This window comes from Globicephala melas, chromosome 13 (assembly GCF_963455315.2).
Source record: "Globicephala melas chromosome 13, mGloMel1.2, whole genome shotgun sequence".
NCBI classification, from domain to species: domain Eukaryota; kingdom Metazoa; phylum Chordata; class Mammalia; order Artiodactyla; family Delphinidae; genus Globicephala; species Globicephala melas.
In genome coordinates, this window is record NC_083326.1 from 89014826 (window position 1) to 89035687 (window position 20862).

The 20862-nt window shown below is 56.3% G+C and overlaps 1 protein-coding gene across 5 annotated transcripts in view; it reads right to left on the minus strand.

Annotated features, from left to right (window-relative positions):
• The window catches only part of GALNT9 (polypeptide N-acetylgalactosaminyltransferase 9), a 91810-nt gene that overhangs the window by 62414 nt on the left and 8534 nt on the right, over positions 1 to 20862 (minus strand). For all 5 annotated transcript variants that reach the window (XM_030859913.2, XM_060311156.2, XM_060311154.1 and 2 more), the window contains one exon: positions 4165 to 4345. In XM_030859913.2, the coding sequence (XP_030715773.1) occupies positions 4165 to 4345 (181 nt within the window). The remainder of the gene's footprint in view (positions 1 to 4164; positions 4346 to 20862) is intronic.

Consider the following 20862-nt stretch of genomic DNA (forward strand, 5'->3'; position numbering starts at 1 on the left):
CTTCCAAATATAGAAGACTGGATGCCTGGTCATGCTCATGAGAAGACCCCAGCTCCTCGTCAGAAAGGCCCCTGGGGGACTGGAGCCCGTGTTTTAAGCGAGGCTCTCATGAAGGCTGTCACTGCTTTGAAAAATCCCCATGATGCAGAGGGAAGCTCTGGGTTGAGTAATCTCCAGAGGCCCCGGGCAGAGCCTGTGGGACAGGAGGGCACTGGGGGGAGGGGCGTGGGGGAGGGGCGTGGGAAGGCCCCTCTCCACTTCTGATTCTTCAGCCACATCGCCCATGGGGGCAGGAGGGGTGGTCTGCCCATGTGCCTGGCGCCAAAGCCTCCTCGCTTCTTTTTGGGGAAGAAATGGGATATAAACAACCAGGTAAGTAACTAGATAAAATCCACATTCTCTAATTCAGGGAGGCAGAGAGCTCCGCCCCTTCAAATCAGAGTTTCTGTAAAGCAGGTTTCTATCAATTAAGGCAGACTGTAAAGGTCAGCTCTTTCAAAGTTCGCCCTGATGTCTTCCTTTGTGACGTGAGTGACAACTGGGATTGATCACTCTGTCAGCTTTTATTTCGGCAGGCTGAGGTTTCTTACGGGGGATCTGAATCCTCAAAGGGAAAGCCAGAATCGCTCCTGCTGCTTGAGCAAATCCCAGGCCCAGCAAGACATGGGAGGACAGTGCTCCCGAGGACAGGAGAGTGTGCAGTGACACACCACACACATCGGGTGGAGCCCTTTCAGCTTAAAAAGCAGAAAATCCAGTGCAAATTTGCTTAAGCAAAAAATTTAAAGTATATATGTGTATGTGTGTATACTAATTTACTGCAGAGTCTAGCGGACTTATTTTTAAAATTTATTTGTAATTTATTGCAAGTGGCTTCAGGGACAGCTGGATCCAGGTGCTCATAGCACTGGAACCCAGTTCCTCCCCACATCCCAGCTCTGCCATGCCCTGCAACCGGATTTTTTTCTTCGGTTTCACAAGTGCACCCTGGGAGCTCAAGCTCTCCCCTCATGATGATAAGATAGTGCAGATCCCCAGGCTCCTAAACTTGCACTTTTACTTTTGGGGAAAATCTTGATTTTCCCCCCCATGGCCTCAGGTAATTCCGAGGTTCAGCTGGACTGGCCCAGACCATGTGATCTCCTTGAGCCAATCACTGTGGCTGGTGGACCGTGAGCTCTGATTGGCTTAGCCCTGGTCATGTGACCCACCCTGCAGCAGGGGTGGGAAGTTTCCATGGGTCCCCACATGGAAACAGGGAGCTACTGCCCGAAGAAAGAGAACTGGATTTTGAGGAGGCGACCGACAAGCGTCTGCTGCACGCAGACGCACATCTGTTCTGTAAGCACCACTGCTCTGATGTTGGGAGATGCGGCAGGACCGTTGGGAGACCCCTGCCCTTGGCCCAGGGCTGGGGGTGGTGGGCTGGACCCCTGTGGGCTGGGACTGCTCTGAAAGCGGGCCCTGGGGGCATTCAGGGGGTCACAGAGAGGCTTCCGCTTCATCATTACTTGGGCATGACTGGACTCAAGCCCAATGCCCACTGGGCAAGGGGTCCAGCCATGCAGAGGCGGCGTGGAGGGGTTCCAGAGGGTTCCGCAGAGCCACCAAAAGAAGACGATCTCTGGGAAACAGGGCAAGAAGGGGCTGTCTTCAGTTATGACAACAAGTGCCATGAGGTGAAGGAGGAGACGCAGCAGGAGAACGCCCCCCACTGCCTCCGACCCAAGTCCAGGGGCTGCAAGCCCCCAGAGTCACAGGGACGGGGTGCAGTGACCCGATGTGCCGCGTGGCTTAGGAAGGTGGAGCACGGGGCCACTTCCGTACCAAGTCAGCTGAGGTGTCCCCACGAGGACCACGTGCACAGGAAGGGGCCAAGGCAACAGGTCTGGCTCGTCCATGCCCTGCACCTCCTGGGAGGTGACCTCTGAGCCCTTGGAATGTCCTGCCTGAGAAGAGCGTCACCTTCACCTGGAGGCCTGGGGCCTTGCCAGGGGGTCTTTGCTACAGTGGGATTCATGTGGGGTCTCGACTTGACCTCTGCAGGGGCTGGAGACTGAGGTCAGCCAGTAAAAACCCAGACGCCAAGGCTCAAGGGAAAAAACATACAAACAAAAGGCTCGAGGGAGCCCCGCGGCTGGCAATATGTCATAGCGTGCTCACACCTCATTGCTGGGGTAATCAGGCACCGTCCCTGTGAGCCCCACCATGAGGGCCAGCTGGAAACTCCTGCCTGGTGTCCTTCAGCGATAGCAAACTGCACCACGCGTGTAACAGATTTGCTGAGCCTTATGACTCATTTTAATGAGTTATTGAACTTGAGGTTGGCCTTGGGGGGTCCCCCGAACCGCACCTGGGCTGCCCAGGCGCTCAGAGCTAAACGCCAGCAGCTGTGCTGACCCTGCTGGTGGGCAACTTAGTTCATCCTCCAAAAGTCAGGACACAACGGGGGCTTTCAGAAAGCGACTCACACTCAAACACATGCGCACGCACACGCGTGCACACACACTCACACACACCCTCAGAGCCCCTGACTCATTCAGGTCCGCGTCCGTGACTGCCGTCACATCTCGGCACCACCTGCGTTACTATTTACTTTGTATGTTTCTCCAAATTGGCCTGTTTTACACCTAAATGCATTTTTTAAATTCAAAACGGCACCTTTATTTCATCGCTGCAAAGGCTAAGCAGCACCACTTATGCTAAATCAACGGTAACCATGAAAATAAATGCGATGAAAATAAAATAGCGCCATCACGAGCCGCGGTGGTCAAGGCGGGGGGGGGGGGGGCCTCCTGCTCCAGGCCCTCTGGGTATAACGCGACAGGAATGGAGGGCCTAACCTCCCACTCTGCAGCTCACGCATCCCGGCTGCGGCTAGAGCACGGAACCTGGGCAGACGCGCTGGTCCCCGCGCCCCAGGCCCCAGCACTCCCTGGGGCGGCCACGCACTCACTGCCGGCCCTGCCCCAGCGCCCTAGAAACTCATTTCTGGGCATCTCACCTCACTCCTCGCACAGCAAGCCCTCAAGCTTGGAGGAACAGGGAGTCTGTGAGAACCGCTCCCTGGTCCTCCCTGGGCTGGGGTAGCCCCGAGGCCCTGTGTCCCCAGTGGAGCTGGTCCGCGGCCGACCACCTGTGCCCGCAACCATGATGCACCTTCTCACGCTCCGGGCCCTTCCCTGTCAGCCTTCCCACCCCCTCCCAGGGCTTCTGGGACCACTTCCCAAACCAGAGTCCTACCTCAGAAGCCACAACTGGAAGAGGGGCAAACCAAGACAGGCGCTAAAAGGAGACGCTCCCCCGCACCCCCCACCCACCTTTCCTTGAAGGCTGCTCCGCGGACTCAGGACTCAGAGCGGCAACTCTGACCACACGGCTGCCCGGCCCAGCCCAGCCCTGCACTGCGGCCCCTGCCAGGAAGAAGGTGCTGCTGAAAGTGCTGTCCTGTTCAACGCTGCGAGCGGCGGGCTGAGTTCCTGCGGCCAGGGCCACAGGAAGGAGCCTGGCTTCATGTCCAGGGTGCAGGCGCCCTGCTCGGCGGAAGTTAGTAAAGCAGTGAGGTCCACTCAACACGGAGTTTTGTTCTAGTCTCGCCTCTGCTTTACTACAGGAGGCGATGATCTGAGACCAGGAGTCCTGAGTGACCAGAAGGCAAGGCACAGCCATCGAGGGGTCCGACTTTTCTGACTAATCAACTGCTGTGGCTTTGGGGGTGGGGGGGACAGGGGTTTACAGGCAAGTGACAGAAATGGAACGTCTTTTAGTCACGGGCGACGCTCATTTCAAGCAGGACCTCCGCCCCCCATCGCGGCTCCTGCACCAAAGGCGGGAGGACAGACGCCTTTGGCAGAGACTGTGCTTCAAGCTGTGTCGCTTGTCACTTGTGTCATTTGTATAGGTCGCGGCACCTGGAGCATCGGCGATGGCGCTGCCCAGCTTCCTGGGCGGCGCCGTCCCTGAGCAGCCTCAGTCCTGTACTGGGCACCTGCAGAAGATGCCCATGGCCGAGAGCAGAGAAGACGTATGGGGGGTGCCCCACCTGCCAGGGCCCCCCTCCCTCCGCTCTGCCTGTCCAGCAGATCCTGTGAACATCTGGGTGCCAGGAGCCCAGGCCTGCGGGGCGCTGCCTGGAGGTGTCTGTGGGAGGGGCGGCGTACTCACTTTTTGGGCCTGTAGTCAGGGATGGTCCTGTCCAGGGAGATGCGGTCGCTGAGCTGTGCGTTGTACCCGTATTCCTCGAACTTGCCCTCTGTCTCCTGGCTGTCGTCACGCAGTGTGGCCGCCATGCCGCCCTGGCCCAGGCCGCCCGGCCCCTCCACCAGACCGATGGGCTTGGCGAGCCCTGGCGGAACGGAGAAAAGAGGGGGTCAGGCACGTCCCAGGACCGACCGTGTCCTTCCCCCGCCCTTCTCCCAGCCTCACCCTAAAAGGCCCTTTTTTCAGGTGCAAACTCAGCAAATTCCTCGCGCACTGCAGGATTCCAGCTCTAGGACACTGCAGGGAAGGCAAAGCTATGGAGACAGCGTAAAGATCAGTGTTGCCGGGGTTTGTGGGGAGGGCTGAGCAGGCAGAGCACAGAGGACGTCTAGGGCAGCGAAGCTACTCTGTATCATTCTGTAATGGTGGGTACATGTCCGAACCCAGAGCGTGTACGGCACCGAGAGTGAAGCCTCATGTAAACTGCGGACTTGCAGTGATTACGATGCGTCAGTGCAGGTTCACTAATTGTAACAAATGTACCACATCAATGCAAGGTGTTAAGAACAGGAGAAACTGGGCGGGGGCGAGGCGACATGGGAACCTTCTGTACCTGCCACTCAATGTTTCTATAAACCCAAAACTGTTCTAAAAAGCAAAAGCTATTTTTAAAAAATATTTACTTATTTATTTTGGCTGCCCCGGGTCTTCATTGCCGCGGGGTCTTTAGCTGTGGCATGCGAACTCTTAGTTGCGGCATGCATGAGGGATCTAGTTCCCTGACCAGGGATTGAACCCGGGCCCCCTGCATGGGGAGCAAGGAGTCTTAGCCACTGGACCACCAGGGAACTCTCATGGTTTTTTAAAAATATAAAATAAAAATAAATTAACTTTAAAAATGCAAAGCAGCTGCCCCCCTTGCTCACCAATCCTTGATATTGTTGGTCTTTATAATTTAAACTAATTGTACATCCACACAATGGAACGCTACTTTGGGATAAAAACAAAGGAACTACCAAATATGCAACAATCTGGATGAGTCTCAAAAGCATTATGTTGAGCGACAAGCCTCCAGAGACACAGAGGAAAACATATGTACGACTCTATTTACAAAACTGGAGGAACAGAGGAATGGTGACAGCAGCAAGAACAGGGACCACCGGGGTGGAAGGTGGCATTGGCTGAAAAGGCGCCCTCCCGGGATGACCAGGGTGTGTGTGCATGTGTGGGTGCCTGAGAAGGCCAGGCCAAGGGAGTGCTTTCTGGAATGTTCTATTTGGTCACTTGTGCCAGGAGAGGAGACATCACCCCCCTGACGCCAGGGACCAGAGCAGTGCCAGTCAAGCAAGGACAACACCCCTTGCTCTCTCTGGGATGGGTGATTCTGGGGCATCTTGGTTTTGGGAGTGAGTTCTGGGGAGCAGAAGTTTAAGCCAGAAAGAGTTGGGATGAATTCCCATCCCAGAGATGCAGTTAATAGCTTCCATAGAGAAGTCTCTGGTCCTAGCTCAGGCCACTAGAAGTATAAACTCAGCGAAATATCTAACATTGATGTCACACGCTGCCCCACACTGGGTACCAGGATCTTCTTTTGTGACACCCACTCCCTCCTTAGGTTTTTAAATTAGTTAAACAAGGAGGCCACTTGGCTGGGGGGTCTAACACATGGCCTGTGTGCAAACAAACCCAAACCTACGCCTGTGAATGCCTCAAGGTTACGAAATGGAAACCCAACCACACACAGCCAATCACACACAGAGAATCACAGCCAATCACACACAGCCAATCACACAGAGCCAACCACACACAGCCAATGTCAGCCAATCACAGACAACCACACACAGCCAATCACACAGAGCCAACCACACAGAGCCAATCTCAGCCAATCACAGACAACCACACACAGCCACTCTCAGCCAATCACACACAGCCAATCTCAGCCAACCACTCACAGCTGGGCTTTCAGCCATACCGGTTAACGATCACTTTTGCTTTGCTTCAGCGCTTAATCTATACTTTCTCCAGCTGCTATGGGTGGGGCGCTCCTAACCACTTCCAGTTCTAGGTTGCCCCATTCCAATCAATTTTTGTCCAAATATAATCCTTTTTATCTTTTGGCTGGCAGTGCGCATGCGGGATCCCAATCAGGGACCAAACCCACGCCCGCCTGCAGTGGAAGCCCGGAGCCCTAACCTCTAGACCACCAGGGAATTCCCATGTCCAATATAATCTTAAAATTTGCAATATGCCTCAGTTTGTCTTTTAGCGGTTCCCAGCGAGGGCGGGGGTGGGGAGCCGACCTCCATCCTCCACACAGCCGGGGGCTCCTCTGATCACCAGAGCCAAGGTCGCAGGCTCCAGGGACACCCCCCCCTCCCCCAGTTCCCAGACCAGGGATCAAACCCGCGCCCCTGCATTGGGAGTGCAGAGTCTTAACCACTGGACCCCCAGGGAAGTCCTGGGAATACTCCATTGTAAATGACAAATGTAGCGTTGGTATCTATGTAGGACTGAAGGATACTCACTGGATGTAAAATTGAAAAATCACATGACACAAATCACTTCCGCTTATCTGAATACTGCTATATATATATATATAATCATGCTGTTTTTGAACGTCTGTACTGTACTTGCAGTTTCTTTGAAAGGTTTGTAAGTAGACGTCTCCCACAGGCAAATGTGCCTCCACACCTGAAGAGAGAGTCTCGCTGCTCATGGCAGCCCAGCCTCAGAGTGCGTTCAGGTGGCCGGAGGGAGGGGTTGCCCCGGGTGGGACCGCCTGCTGCAGTCGGGCCCCGGCGGCATGGCTGAGGCCATCACACCAGGTTCCGCTTACAAAAGCAAAATATGCACCTGTTGAGAAATTCAAACCATCCAGAAAAAGCTATAAAATGAAGAGCCAGCGCTTCCCGTGCTCTCTCCCTCTCTCCAAGGGAAATGACTTTTTCTGGTGTTAGGCCTTCTCATCTTGTCCACTGTGGACACGCAGAGTGATTTTATGGGTCTAGTTTTTGTCAGCCAGAGACTATTTCCCTTGACTTCCTGGCATGAAAGATGAGGATTTAGTCCATTTTCCCTACCGCCTACATCCTGCTCCTGCCTCCCTTGATTTTTCTTAGCTATGTTATTATTTTTAGTTGTTCTGGTGGTTACTTTTGTGACCTTAAAAGGAAACTTAAGGCTCTATTTCTGGAAGTATCAACTTTAGCTGCTGTCTATGGACTCCTTACCAGGTTACAGGAGAAATTAACATACTCCCGGGGTTGCTGTTCAATGGGTATAAAGTTTCAGTTATATATATTTGTTCCAGGGATACACACACACACACACACACACACACACACACACCTCTGAATAAACTTAGAGGTCTGCTGTACAACACTGTGCCTAGTTAACAATACTGTATTGTGCACTTAAAAATGTGTTAAGAGGTCAGATCTCCTGTTCAGTGTTCTTACCACAATATAAATAAATAAAATGTTGAATCGCAAAAGAAAAGACATTAACATACTTCCTTTGCGTCTCCCGCTTAGCTGCGCCATCCCTTTTATGGTGTCAAAGATCATTTGTAACATCTACATTTTGCTCTGTAACTGCGACTGGGCTTTCCACAGATTTGTCCATGGGTTGATTCCAAAACGAGAGAGGAGTCCACATTTGCCACATTGTGATTATGTTAATATTATTCACTGTGGAGACAAGCAATGAGGGCCCATGAGGACTGAAGTGGAATTCTATCACTAACTGAACCCGTGCACTTAGTGAAGAATTTCCAAATGTCAAGGCAGTATTGATTGCTTTTGTGATACTCTGTTAATTTCCCCGAAGTATGCATATTTTGGTTTGCTTTAGGTTTGCAGCTTGACTTTCTGTACAGCTTTTTAAGATGAACGTGTAAGAATGATAACAGTTAACATTCAGCTAGCATGTGTCCTTTAGATACCAGCACATTCATTCCCCACAACACCCCTGTGAGGTAGGGCTATAATTCACCCCATTTTGCAGATGAGCTAACTGAGGCACAGAGAGGTCCAATGACCTGCTCAAGGTCACGCAGTTTGCAAGCACCAGAACCTGTCTCTGTACGCAGGCGGTGTGGCGCCGAGGGAAGGTGCTTCACTGTTGTGCTGCTGACTCTCCCGGAGCTTCCGAATCACCTGCCTCGTGAGACAGGGTCCAGTTTCCTCTTGCAGACACTCCTCACGGCAGAGCTGGGACTAGAGTGAGGTGCCTGGGATGCAAGATTCAAGGAGACGCCCGCCTTCAGGGTCCCCGTCTCTTAAAGTCCTCCACGACTTTGCTCCTTGAATCAGCCACTTGCCAGGTGCCCACGTCCGCAAATAACCACAAAACACCGCTGCGGACGTGCTGGTGGGACCAGCTGGACACTGGCCATCGCTGGAACCAAAGCCCCGGGAGCCTTGTCCCCGTGCTCTTCATTGCTGATCTCCCAGCAGCCACAGAGCCCGGAGGGACGTGAGCTGGGAGAGTGGATGGAGAATGAATGACTGAGCCCGACGGACAGAGAGGGTGGGCAGGGAGCCAGCACGCCAACCCCAAGGGGCTGTACCCCCGAGACACTCTCCTGCTGGGCCCTGGAGGCGGGGGCTCCGCGGAGCAACAGCTGCCCTTAGATGGCTGTTCTCAAACGTGGGCAGCGACCCCTGGAGGACACAGACTGCAGGGGCCCACCCGGAGCATCTGATTCCGCAGGTCCGGGGTGGGCCGGAGGCAGAATTGGCACCTCTGAGAAGCCCCCAGGGCATGCTGATGCTGCCGGCTGGGGACCCCACTCGGAGGACCTCTGCCGTGGAACAGGCGCTCACCGCCTTTCACCCCGCCACAGGTACAAGACGCACTGCAGGCGAGAACGTGGTGCACACCCGGCCTTTGGGCTCCAGTGGGGCTGGAAGCAAGGGGAGGATCCTGGGTCGGCACCTTCTGGGCCTCACCCTGGGCCTTCTTGGCTCTGCGGAGACGGCCGACCCAGAGGAGGCTGCAGCGGCTCTCAGAGGCTGGCCCCCCAGAGCACCCTTGCGGGGAGGCAAGGGGTCAGAGCTGCCCGCCGCGGGTCTCTGATAGCCCCCGTCGTAGTCTCCAGAGCAGTAAAGACCTGTAACCGCTCGCCTGCTTGAGAACCCACGGATCCCGTTTCGTTTTCAAGGAAAGTCGCGCACATCGGTGCTTCCCCGCAGGGCTCCCGGAGCGCTCATCCCACCTTTTTTCTCGTGTCCCAGCGTTGACTCACATCTCTTCTCCCGAAGAATTCCTTCTAAGAGGCGGGATTGATTGGTACCCCCGGGAAACGAGGGCAAACGGAGAGAGAAGAAAATTGTCAAGATTAAAGATGGCTCGGCCGTTACTGCAGGGTCTGAGGCCCACTGAACCGATGGCCAGGTAGGGCCTGCCGAGGCCTGCTGGAGCCACGCCTGCAACTGGGCTTTTGTCCTCACATCTCTCAGCTCCTGGCATCACCAAGCAGCCCGCAGGGGGTGGGGCCGGGGGTGGGGGCCGGGATGGGGCCTGGGGCGGGGGTGGGGCTGGGGTGGGCCGGAGGGGCGGGGCTGGGGCCAGGGGGGGCGCCAGAGGTGGGGCCGGGGGGGTGGGGCGGGGCCGGGGCCGGGGTGGGGCAGGGGCGGGGCTGGGACCGGAGGGCTGGGGTTGGGGGGGTGGGGAGGCAGCAAAGTGCCCTCGTTCCTGCCCTGCCTCTTGGGGCTCCTGCTCCAATTAGTCAGCCTCGGTGCGAGGGCCCCTGAAAGAGCAAGAAACCAGATTCTCCAGACGGTTCTGGGTTGAACTGTGGCCCCCAGAGATACACCCAAGTCCTGACGCTTGGGACCCGTGGTTGCAAACTTATTTGGATATAGGCCTTTGCAGATGTAGTCATTTACAATGAGGGCATCCTGACTTGGGGTGGGTTCTAACCCAATGACTTGAGCCCCTTAAAAGAAGAAGGAATTTTGGACACAGACACACACAGAGAAGATGGCCATGAGACCATAGAGGCGGTGTTGGGAGTGATGTGGCCGCGAGCGCAGGACACCTGGGGCCACCAGGAGCTGGAAGAGGCAGGAAGGACTCTCCCGTGGAGCCTCCAGAGGGAGCGTGGCCCTGCACACACGTTGGCTGCAGATTTCTGCCTCCAGAACCGTGAGGGAACGCATGACTCTTGTTTCAGCCATCCGCTTGTGGAAACGAACACACAGACCCACCACTCACGCCGCCCGCTGGGACGTGACCTGCAGCCGGTGGATCCTGAGAACGGCACGTGCCCAGGTGCAGCGTCCCTCACATCCGACGGACGCTCAGGCCGTTGTCAGGCTGACCTGCGCGGATGCGGGTGCAGATTCCAGAGGCACCGGCTTCCTTAACAGGAGCAGAGGGATTGTTTTTCCTGTTTGAAACCCTCCACCTCCTCCTCCAGTGGAGGGTGCCGCAAACTTGTCATTTCGTCCTTGAATAGCCGTGATTTTGAGAACAATGGGAAAATTGCATTCATTAGCTCGGAAACCTCTGTCGGACAGCTTTTCTGACAAAAGAAACAAAAGCCAGCATCCTCAACGCAGTTCTGGGACTGGAGGTCAGAGCTGGCGTTTGCCGCACTGGCCCGCCAGGCACTGCCCACACCTGCTTCCGCTACTCCCCACGGACCCTTCTATGCCAGGCGCCTTCATCCCCCCACTTCACGGAGGAGACCACCGAGGCTCGCCATGGCCCCAGAGCCAGCAGGTGGCGAGCCCAGCCTCTTAGCCACGTGCTGTAAACTTCAAAGCATCTCAAAAAAGCTTCTTAGAGGGGACTCAGAAAGGTCACCAGCTTTTCACTTTGACATCAAGGACATTTTAATTACAATTACTTGTCACTATTACTACCATCTCATGAAAGGAAGGTCCTGCACTACACCCTGGGCAGGAAGGATGCACCCTCCTGGTAGCATTTTAGTGAAATACACCTGGCTTTCATTTTGCCCAGGCAGGTGGGGGCGCGGGGGTGAGCTTCAGGCCCACACTACAGGTGAGCCACGGGAGGCTCTCCCAGCACCTGCTGGTCCATGGTGCTCTGGTCGCACACTTCCCCTCCAGCCAGGTAAGGGGCTCCCTCTGTGGGTAGGGGGGGAATGCCAGTCAAGGTTAGAGGCAGGGATGGTGCCGGGAACACCCACAGTCAGCATGGCACGGGGACCGACCAGGTGACGGTGGGTAACAGGTGCAGCCACGTCACAGCATCCAGACTGAACACAAGCCCTGCTCGGGAGATCTATGGACCCCTCTGCACACCCACAGGGGCCTCACCTCTCTCCCAAAAGATGAGCTGCCCACTGGCATTCAGGGAGCTTCTCCAGCTCAGTGGGAATCGGACGGCCCAGGCTTCCCTGGCGCCCGCTGGCTCCCCGCTCCTGCATTGCCCTTGGGGAGGGGCCAGGGGGGCACCAAGGGGCAAGTCTGCATCCCTCTTTTGCTGCCACTTAAAGTTATTGTCAGTGTCTCCTGTGCTGTTATATGTGACTCGATAATAACTATAATTAATGATCACCTTTTAAAGCACCAAGATATTAAACATTTACTTCACAGTTTCTGTGTCCTGTACATTGACTTATTTATTTATTTTATGCATTCAGGTCTGTTTCCTTATTCAGATATTGAACCGCCGGGTCAAGGATAAAATATTTTTGTGGATCTTGGCGCCAAGTTACTTTCCAGAAAGTTTAGATTTGTTTTATGTTGTTGCCAGCGATATACGTTCTTACTTCTCTAATTAGAAAGTGCGTTTCTGCTGATTGAAAAGATCATAAATACTGATTGCAGAAAATTCTGAAGCCCCCCCCCACACACACACGCCCACACACACACACACACACACACACACACACACACGCCCACAGGGCTACCCAGGGTCTCACTCCACAGGGAAAACCAGTATCAGTATTTCAGTGCTCTAGATTGTTTTTATAAGATTGTATATAATAGTTTCAACTAAGTTTAATAAATACACATGACGTATATACACGCCTGCATTCTGCTCTTGTCACTACATCCTAAGCATTTTCTCATGTCACAGAAATTCTGCGTAAGCATCACTTTTTACGACTGCGAACATAAAATCTCATCTTGTGGCTGTACCGTTTATCCCTTCAACCATTCACCAAAAATGCATGAAGCATCTCAAATGCCAGGATCCGTGCCAGGTGCTGTGCGTAGGTTCCCGGCGGAACACGCGCAATGCCTGCCCTCAAGGGGCTCACTGTCCGGGCAGGAGACAGTCACACAAACGCAATCGTGGGCCAGTGTGCTGAGGTCAGCCACGCTCACGGGAAGACACAGGGCAGCTGCCCCCGCAGGCTGGGGTTGGGGGTTCAGACACGGCCTCCTGGAGCCTCCGGGGAGCTTTCTGAACCTGCAGGAAAGGGGCCCACAGAAGGGCCAGGAACACTAACCATCGGGTGGAGGGGGCTCGGAGGGGCCTGTGCTGAGTCTGACGGTCTGGCGGTGGCGTCCAGGTGGGAGGGGGTGAGGGCTCCCTGCGGGCAAGGTGGCCTGTAGGCACGGGTGACCCAGTGCCTTCCCTCCCTCTCTCTCCCCCCGACCTCAGCAGACCCTCTAGTTCTTTCAGGAACCGGCCCTCTCCATGGCTGTCACCCATGTGGCCTGCCTTCTCCGCCACAGGGTTCCAATCAGACACTTCAACCCCTGGACACTGGCCAACGGTGGGCATGTGCCCCAGGAAGATTAATAACCAGGAGAACAGCCCCCTCCTCTGGTATCTTGAGCACCAAGAATAAGGGCTTTGAGGGCCATCCTGGTCTCCACAGAGGGAGGCTGCCCGTTCAGGTGTTCTCCATCCCAGCCCGGATGGGTGGCCCACTCAGGTGCAGCCCAGCCCAGGTAAACAGGAGCTGAGCTGGCCAAGGCAGAACAGGGCCTGAGGCCCCAGCACAGAGGCCTGGTGGGTGGGTGGCTCTCCCAGGGGCCCAGATAGCTGGGAGCCCAGGCGGAGGGGGCAGAGGTGGGTCCCGAGCTGTAGGAAGCAACTCATCAAGGTCGGGTGGAAAGCAAGGCTCCCTTTCCAGATCCAAAGTCCCAGCATGCTCCTACTGATGGAGTGCCCGTCGGGGTGCCCACTGCTTCCAGAACATTCTCTGCTCTGCTGCTCTGGCCCAGAGCCCGAGGGGACACCTCTGGTGAAATGCATTTGGCTTCAGAGGCAACAATTTGACTTTCCAGAGGTAAAGTGTCTTCCGTTTGAGGGCCTCGGTGAACCGTCTCAAATTCATCATCTCTGCAGTAACTGGCAGGGATCGTGCACTAATGTGAAAGACCGCCGGTCGCCCACAGCAGTTCTACTTTTATGGAATAATCATTTGAAGTTCCTTTCCCACGACCTGAGGGAGCGCACTTTTCTAATTACAAGAGATAATTTGGAAGACGCAGTGGCGAGATGTCTCTATCCGAGCGCGGGTGGGAGACCCTATTCACGCGGGGGGAAGGGGACTGACTCTGGGTTGGAAGGCAGGACAGCAGGAAGGTGCAACTGAGGAGATGACTCAGGAGCCGAGGGGAGGAGTTTGGAGCCCGTTTCCCAGACGCTTTCTCTTGTTGTGCCCCGAGAAAAGTGACAAAGGCATTTCATGATAAATAGGGACTGTCGTTCGGCATGTGTCATAGGGCAATAGGGAGGGGTGGGGACTGCGGTGAGTGGGTGCACACGTCCCACCTGCGGGGACCACTGCTCCGGATCTAACAGGTCCAAAGCCACCAGATCTTCTAGACTTTCGAGAGAAGGCAGCAGTACAGATTCATCTCTCTACATATCAGCAGCTCATTCATATTTTGGAAAAAAATCTCATAAGTTAAGTAACAAATAGGGTCTCTATCTGTTAGTTAGCCAGGACCGACCGGTGTGGTGGGCTAAGTAATAGCTCCCTAAGATACCAGGTTCTAATCCCCAGAACCTGTGGACACGTTGCCTTAAATGGTAAACGGGACTTTGCAGGTGGGATTAAGTTAAGACCCCTGAGATGGGCAGAGGTGGGTGACCCAGGAGGGCCCTAAACGCCATCACAAGTAGCCCTGAATGGAGAGGGTTGGGGGAGGTTTGACAGAGACAGAGAGGGAGCCCTGTGACGTGGAGGCTCAGCGGGCAGCGAAGGCGGGAAGGATCCTCCCCCGGAGGCTTCGGAGAGCATGGCTCTGCCCACACACCGACCGCAGCCCAGGGAAACCCATTTTGGGCTCCTGACCTCCGGAACTGTGAGAGAACACATCTGCGTGGTGTTAAGTCCCCAACACGTGGGCTGTCACCGCAGCTCCAGGAAACGAACTCGACAGACAGACCTGCTGCAACAGCAGGGGAAGCTAATGTCCTGGGCGGTTCCTCTCTCGCTCCTCTGCCCTGGGGCCCTGATGTCCCCAGGATGTGGCAGGGGACCAGGCAGAGCGCTTGCTGGAGACCTGCCCGCCTAGGTGGGGAGGCCCCCAGAGCTGGGGTCTTGGGATGGTCTGCTCTCACCAGCCCTTGCCAGTAGCCCTGGGCTGGGCAGTCGAAGCCCTTTCATCTGCCGTCAGCACACGTGAGCCGTGGCGCCCCAGGGATGGCGGGAGCACAGACTGTCAGACCCGGAGGTTTGGGGGGTGGAGAGGCGGAAGGCGTCTGCTGAGGGGCCACATGAGCTGGTGGAGTCCAGGCGCCCGGGTACACTGGCCCAGGAGTCCAGGTGCTCTGGAGATGAGCCCTGGCCCGGGGATTCTCCAGCTGCTGGGCACCTCAGAACCTCAGGGCAGCCGGCTAGAGCGAAGGTGCCTGGGTTCTGAGGTGCCCGGCAGCTGGACACGCCTCGGGACCCTCGGGCGCTGACCCTCAGCTAATGCGGACGGTCCGGACCCTGCAGAGGACCAGCCAACAGGAGGAACCAGCGGGGCTAGAGCAGGGAAGAAGCCCCAGAGGTGCTGCTGTGGGTCCTGGTGTTTTCCCCACGTGGTGCTCTTGGAAATCAGCCCATGCGGGTTGCACGTGGAAGCCTGACTCCAGCTCTTTGGAAGGATCTGGCATGCTGGCCGCAGGGGCCTGCTTCTCCACAGGGCAGCGATGGGCTCCACCCCCGCCCCAGGCAGGCCTCTGCTCTCTCGCCGTCCCTGCAGGTTTTGCACGGTGCCCTGGAGGTCGAGAGGTTGTGCCCCGGGTTTAGATGGTTGGAGAGGGGTGCTGGGTCGCATGGTGGCCCCTGAGGCGCTGTCCAGCAGAAACCTGTGAAAGTGGCCTCATTTGGGAAAAGGGTCTTTGCAGGTGTAACTAAGGTAAGGACTTCGGATGAAACCTCTGGATGAGGGTGGGTCTTAAACGCAACGACCTGCGTCCTTACGATTTAGAGAGACACTTACAGAAGGAGACGCCACACGGTGAGGGAGAGAGAGGTTGGAATTAGGCGTCTACAGGCCAAGGACTGCCGAGGATTGCCCGGGGCACGAGAAGCTGGGGAGAGGCCTGGAACAGACGTCCTCAGAGCCTCCAGGAGGGATCAGCCTGCCAACACTGATTTCACACTTCCGGCCTCCAGGACTGTGAAAGAAGAAATTCCTGTTGTTTAAAGCTACGCTGTTTGTGGTCATTTGTTACAGCGGCCCCAGGAAGCTCATAGGAGAGGGAAGGAGGAGGGGGAGGGGGAGAGGGAGGGGTGGGTAGGAGGGGGAAAAGGGCCAGCTGCACACCCTGTGGTTGCTTGGCCAGCATCTATTCTCTCCATCCTTTTTATTAGTAGAACCTCAATTTATTTTGGAGAGAAATGCCTTCAGCTAAAAGGCTCGCCTCCCTGGGCTGACCTCGCAGCTAGGAGTGGCATGTGACCAAAACCTGGTCAATAAAATTTAAATGGTATTCGCTGGGTGGAATTTCTGGGAAACGTGTCTAAAAGGGGCAGAGACTCAGCTGGTATATGTGGGGTCTGTTTTTGGTTTTTCCCTTTTATCTACAGCCCTTCCCCCTTTCTCCTACCTGGAACTAGGACTCAATGTCCGGGGCTGGAGCAGCCGTCGTGTGACCATGAGGTGGAATGCCACACGAGAGGAAGGGGGGAGCTGCGATTCAAATGGGGTTGGGCTCTTGAGGACATCTACCAGCCTCGGGATTTCATGTTCACAAGAAAAACAAAGCACAGTGCAGTTAGGTCATGTCAGTTGGGGTTTTGTCAGGACTCTGAATTCTTCACCCCGAGAGGCAAGGGGGCTCAAGTTAGGAATAAGAGGACACTGCAACAAGAAAGGCCAAGCCGCCTCCCCCAGCCAGTGGCCTCCCACCCAAGGAGGACTTGGCTGCCCACCCTGAGCCGAGAGCCTTCCCGGGACGTGGATGGAGCCGCCAGGACCACCCCCTGGAACATCCTCTCCCCAGAAGAGTCATTTCACACTTGGCCAACCCACTCCTTCCAGCACAGAAACCTGGGCTACGTGGGCGACTGCAATTTTTCAACTTGGAAGGAAGCGTGGCTTTCAAGCTTCCAGCTTCTCTTTGAATCACTGATTTCCATCTGTCATAGCGACTTAAGCCAATATTCTGAGAGAGGAGACAGCCCAAATGGAGAGGCTGCCGGTCACAAGATAATCTGAGAGGAAGAAGCAGAATGAAGACACCTTTGGGAACCCGGTTGGACAGGCCCGTGAGGTACGGCCTCGGTGTTGGGACACCCCTGGGGACACACGGCCGCTGGCGGCCTAGAGAAGGGGACTCCGTCAGCAGAGTCCCCATAAGGACAGGACAGGACAGTCGGACTGACCCGCCGCCCTAAAACCACTAAGATTTAAAACAAAGTAACAAAATCAATTGTGAAAAAGCACTAAGTATCTGACAAGACGGGAAGAAATTACTGGGATGAGCGTGAAGAACAGTGGAGATCTGGGAGATGAATCCAGGACTTGCTTTTTCCCCGGAGGATGTTCTGAACTCTGTGGACTTGGGGGCACAGGGGGAAGGAAGTCAGAGGGCCAGACGGACCCCCGTGTGGGGCATACAGCCTCTGGGAGGCCTGGGGAACGGCGCAGATACAGATCCTGCCCGTCCAGGCCTCCAATGAGGCCACAACTCCGTGTTTCCTGACGATGACCAGCACGAAGCAAACACACCAGGACACTCGAGAGAACAGAGACAGGCTTCAGACGGGCACTGCCGGGTTGTGGGTCCTCACGCTGCCCTCGGATCAAAGAGGCCCTCAGTCCCCTCTCCTAACATCACCCAGCAAGCGGGACTCCACAGTGCGCAGTGGAGAAATCCCCCGTCACCTGCCCGTCACCTGCCCGTCACCTGCCGGGCTCTAGGTGGTGTCCTTCCAGTGCCCGTGACCTTGGGGTTGGGGGGATGAGAGGTGGCAACGGTGGCCCCGGCTTCCCTCTTTTCTTCCCCTATGAGAACTTAGGCTGATTTAACGTGCCTGATTATTAATTTTGATGATTACAAAGAGGAGATTAAAGCGAGAGCCCCTGGTTCGCCTTCTAAGATAACGTCCCTCCCAGCTTCAGTTTTAGCCACTCTCTCCAAACACAACGGCTAATTTCATTACAGACAGGTCTTTTAAGATTCACTGGGGACCCAAACCAATAACATATTGTCAATAGTGGGAAGGCGGACTGCCCTTCTGAAACTATGAAGCCATGAATATTTCGCAGGACGTGGCAATACCTGTAAAATATATTCTCACTGAGACTAATCTGGTATTTGATGAATCTTCATACATGATACTCCTGTTCAACTAATATGAATATTTATGGGGCCAAAGCCTGGGAGATAAGGGATGACTGGAAACATCTGGTGAACTGCCTTTCCTAGCTCCTTCACTTTGTAAAGCACATGGGCCGTGGAATGTCCCTCGGCCAGCTCTTGGGCCAACCTGCCCCAAATTTGGGCCTGATCACTGCTGGGGAGTGGGTACGGGGGACATTTGGGCATCCTGTCCCTTCAGTGGTGACCTGGCTCTGAGCGAAGCTGCCCAAGGATGTCAGGGTGGCTGGGGCCCGACCTTCCCCACGCCCACTGCACCGGGCTCCGGTCCCGATGGCAGAATCTCCCGGGAAATGCTTGTCCCGTAGGCCAGCCCCGCTCTGGGGGTCACAGGCAGGAGGAGACCTCAGAGCCCACACTCAGGTCCCCAGGGAGCCGAGAGTCCGGGCAGCCCAGAGAGTGAGGCTGGCTCTGTGCCCCTAGCCCCACTGGACAGGTACAGAGGGCCCGGCCCCACCCTGGGCCTAGCTGCTGACATCCTGGGGCAGGGGCTGCCCGCCTTACTCAGGCCAGAGCCCCAGGACCTTGTGCATCGTAGGTGCGAATGAATGAATGAATGAAGGCACATATGCATGAATGAAGGGGCCACTGCTGGGCGCCCACCGAAGGAAACGGAACTGGAGCCAGGGGTGTTGCCCCCACACTCCGTCTGCAGAGAGTGTCCTTCCAGACAAAGAATGATGGATGAGCGTAAGAGCTCACGCTGACCCTGAGGATGCAGAGCGCCCCACGGCGTGGAACCCCCGGCTCAGTCAGCTTGGGCTTCGTAACCAGCACCACGGACAGGGGGCCTAACAGCAGACACCTGTTTCTCACGGTTCTGGAGGCTGGAAGTCCAGATCAAGACAGCGATTTGGTTCCTGATGAGAACCCTCTCCCTGCCCTGCGGATGGCGGCCCCCCTGCTATGTCCTCAGGGGTCCCTTCCTCGGCGTGTGCACGCAGAGAGAATGAGATCCTCGACCTCCTCTTCTTACAAGGCCACTAATCCCATCATGGGGGCCACGCTTATGACCTCATCTCTCCCAACCACATCCCAGAGGCCCCACCTCCTGACACCAGCCCACTGGGATTAGGGCTCCAACGTAGGAATTTGGGGGACACAGACATTTAGTCCATTGCATTCCACCACTGGCCCCCCAGATTCATATCCTTCTCTCACGCAAAATACTCTCAGTCCTTCCCAACACCCCCAAAGCCTTAATCCGTGCTGGCGTCAACTAGGAAGCCTCAGCTCAAGGGCTTCCCTAAATGTATATCAGCCACTCGCGTCCCCTCAGACCCGAGCCCCTGGACAGCTGTGGCGCCGGCTCTCCAGGACCCAGAGCCGGGCCGGGGCCGAGTCCGACGCCTCGTTTTGCTCCTGGTCTAACCCCCCCTCCCCCCCAAATCAAGCTGGAATGTGTTTGAGTTGGAGGCTGGAGCGAAGCCACCAAGATTCAGACCCCACCTTCGCCCACGTCCTAACTTCAGGCGAGACGCTCAGCCTTCGTGTGCCTCCCTCGGGGTGACGGGGGCAGAGCCCCCATCCCAGGGCTGCTGTGGGGCTGGACGAGGTGGCGCGCGTGACACTCAGCACGACGGGCGCTCGGGTCGTTTGTCCTCCTGGCGACACACGGTCGAACGGCTCCTGACACAGGGGCTGTTCGCATTTCCCCGCCCTTTGGGTTTCTCTTCCCCACGTTTAGCATCCCAGCCACTCCCACCGAGACAGGAGAGTCATGGGCCCACCGTCAAGTGCCTTTGAGAAGACCCGCGGGCAGAGCGGCACAGGCGCAGCCAGGCGTGGGCAGGTACAGCGACCACGGTTACGCGGCGCGGGCGGAGGCGGGAACGGAGGGCTGGGCGAGGCTGCGGTAGGCAGACCAGCTCCTGCTGGGGGATGGTCTGCAGGCTCCAATCTGCAGAACCGCTGCGAGCCGGGCTGGCTGCCGAGTCAGGACAGATCAGACCGGCAGTGGCTGTCCCTGACTCACCCTCAGAATCGCCCTCGACGGCTCCAAGTTCACTGAACACAGCTCTGTGGCCTCCTGGCTCCTCGCTAGCGCTGGGATGAAGTGAGACCAGGAAGAGGGCTGGGGACCTGTGGTACCCACCGGCCCGAGGGGTTCCCTCTAATCCCCAGAGGCCACTCCAGCCGCAGGGCCCCAGGTCGGGGGCAGAGTCCTAGGCCCGGAAGAGCTGCCTTTCTGGAGGGAGGTGGGGTGCAGCGTGAAGACACCTGCCCTAAGTGGCGCTGACTGAGGACCAGCAGGTCCCTGCTTCTTGGGTCCTTCTGACCCCACAGGCCACCAGGTCAGGAACAGAGATGCTAGCCCTTCCAGCAGCGGAGGGACCTTGGAGGCGAGGAGGTGAAGGCCTAGAGCTTAGCAGTTGACTTCCGCGGGTCTCAGAGCCACGTGAATTTTCTCTGGGTAGCTCTCTGGACACACTCACTCCCAGCTGCCAGGAGACTGCTCTGATATCTGCAGCCCCGGAGGGAGCACGTGCCTCACAGCCCTGTTCGCGGGGGCAGCAAGGGCTTCCTGCAGCCCCAGGCAGTGCCCAGCGCCCTTTGACTGTGCCACAGGGCGGGGCCGCCCTTACACCAGGGCCACGCCGGATACGAGGCTGTCTTCCTCACACCTGCGCCAGGCCAGCTGTTCATCTCCACAAGGGCGCGCGGGGCTCCCGCCTTCCTGGCCCTCTGTCCTCCTCCAGCCATGCCAGATGCCTGTCCCCCTTCCTCACTGCTTGGCTTTGCACCCTCTATGGGGTCTCCTCCCATATTCATTCATCCATAATCCATCCACCTCCCCACCCATCCCCCTGTCCACTCAAACATCCTCCCTCCCTCCCTCCCTCCCCCCAACCATAAATGCATCCACCCATCCAGGGAACATTTATTGAGAAACTCTATGTC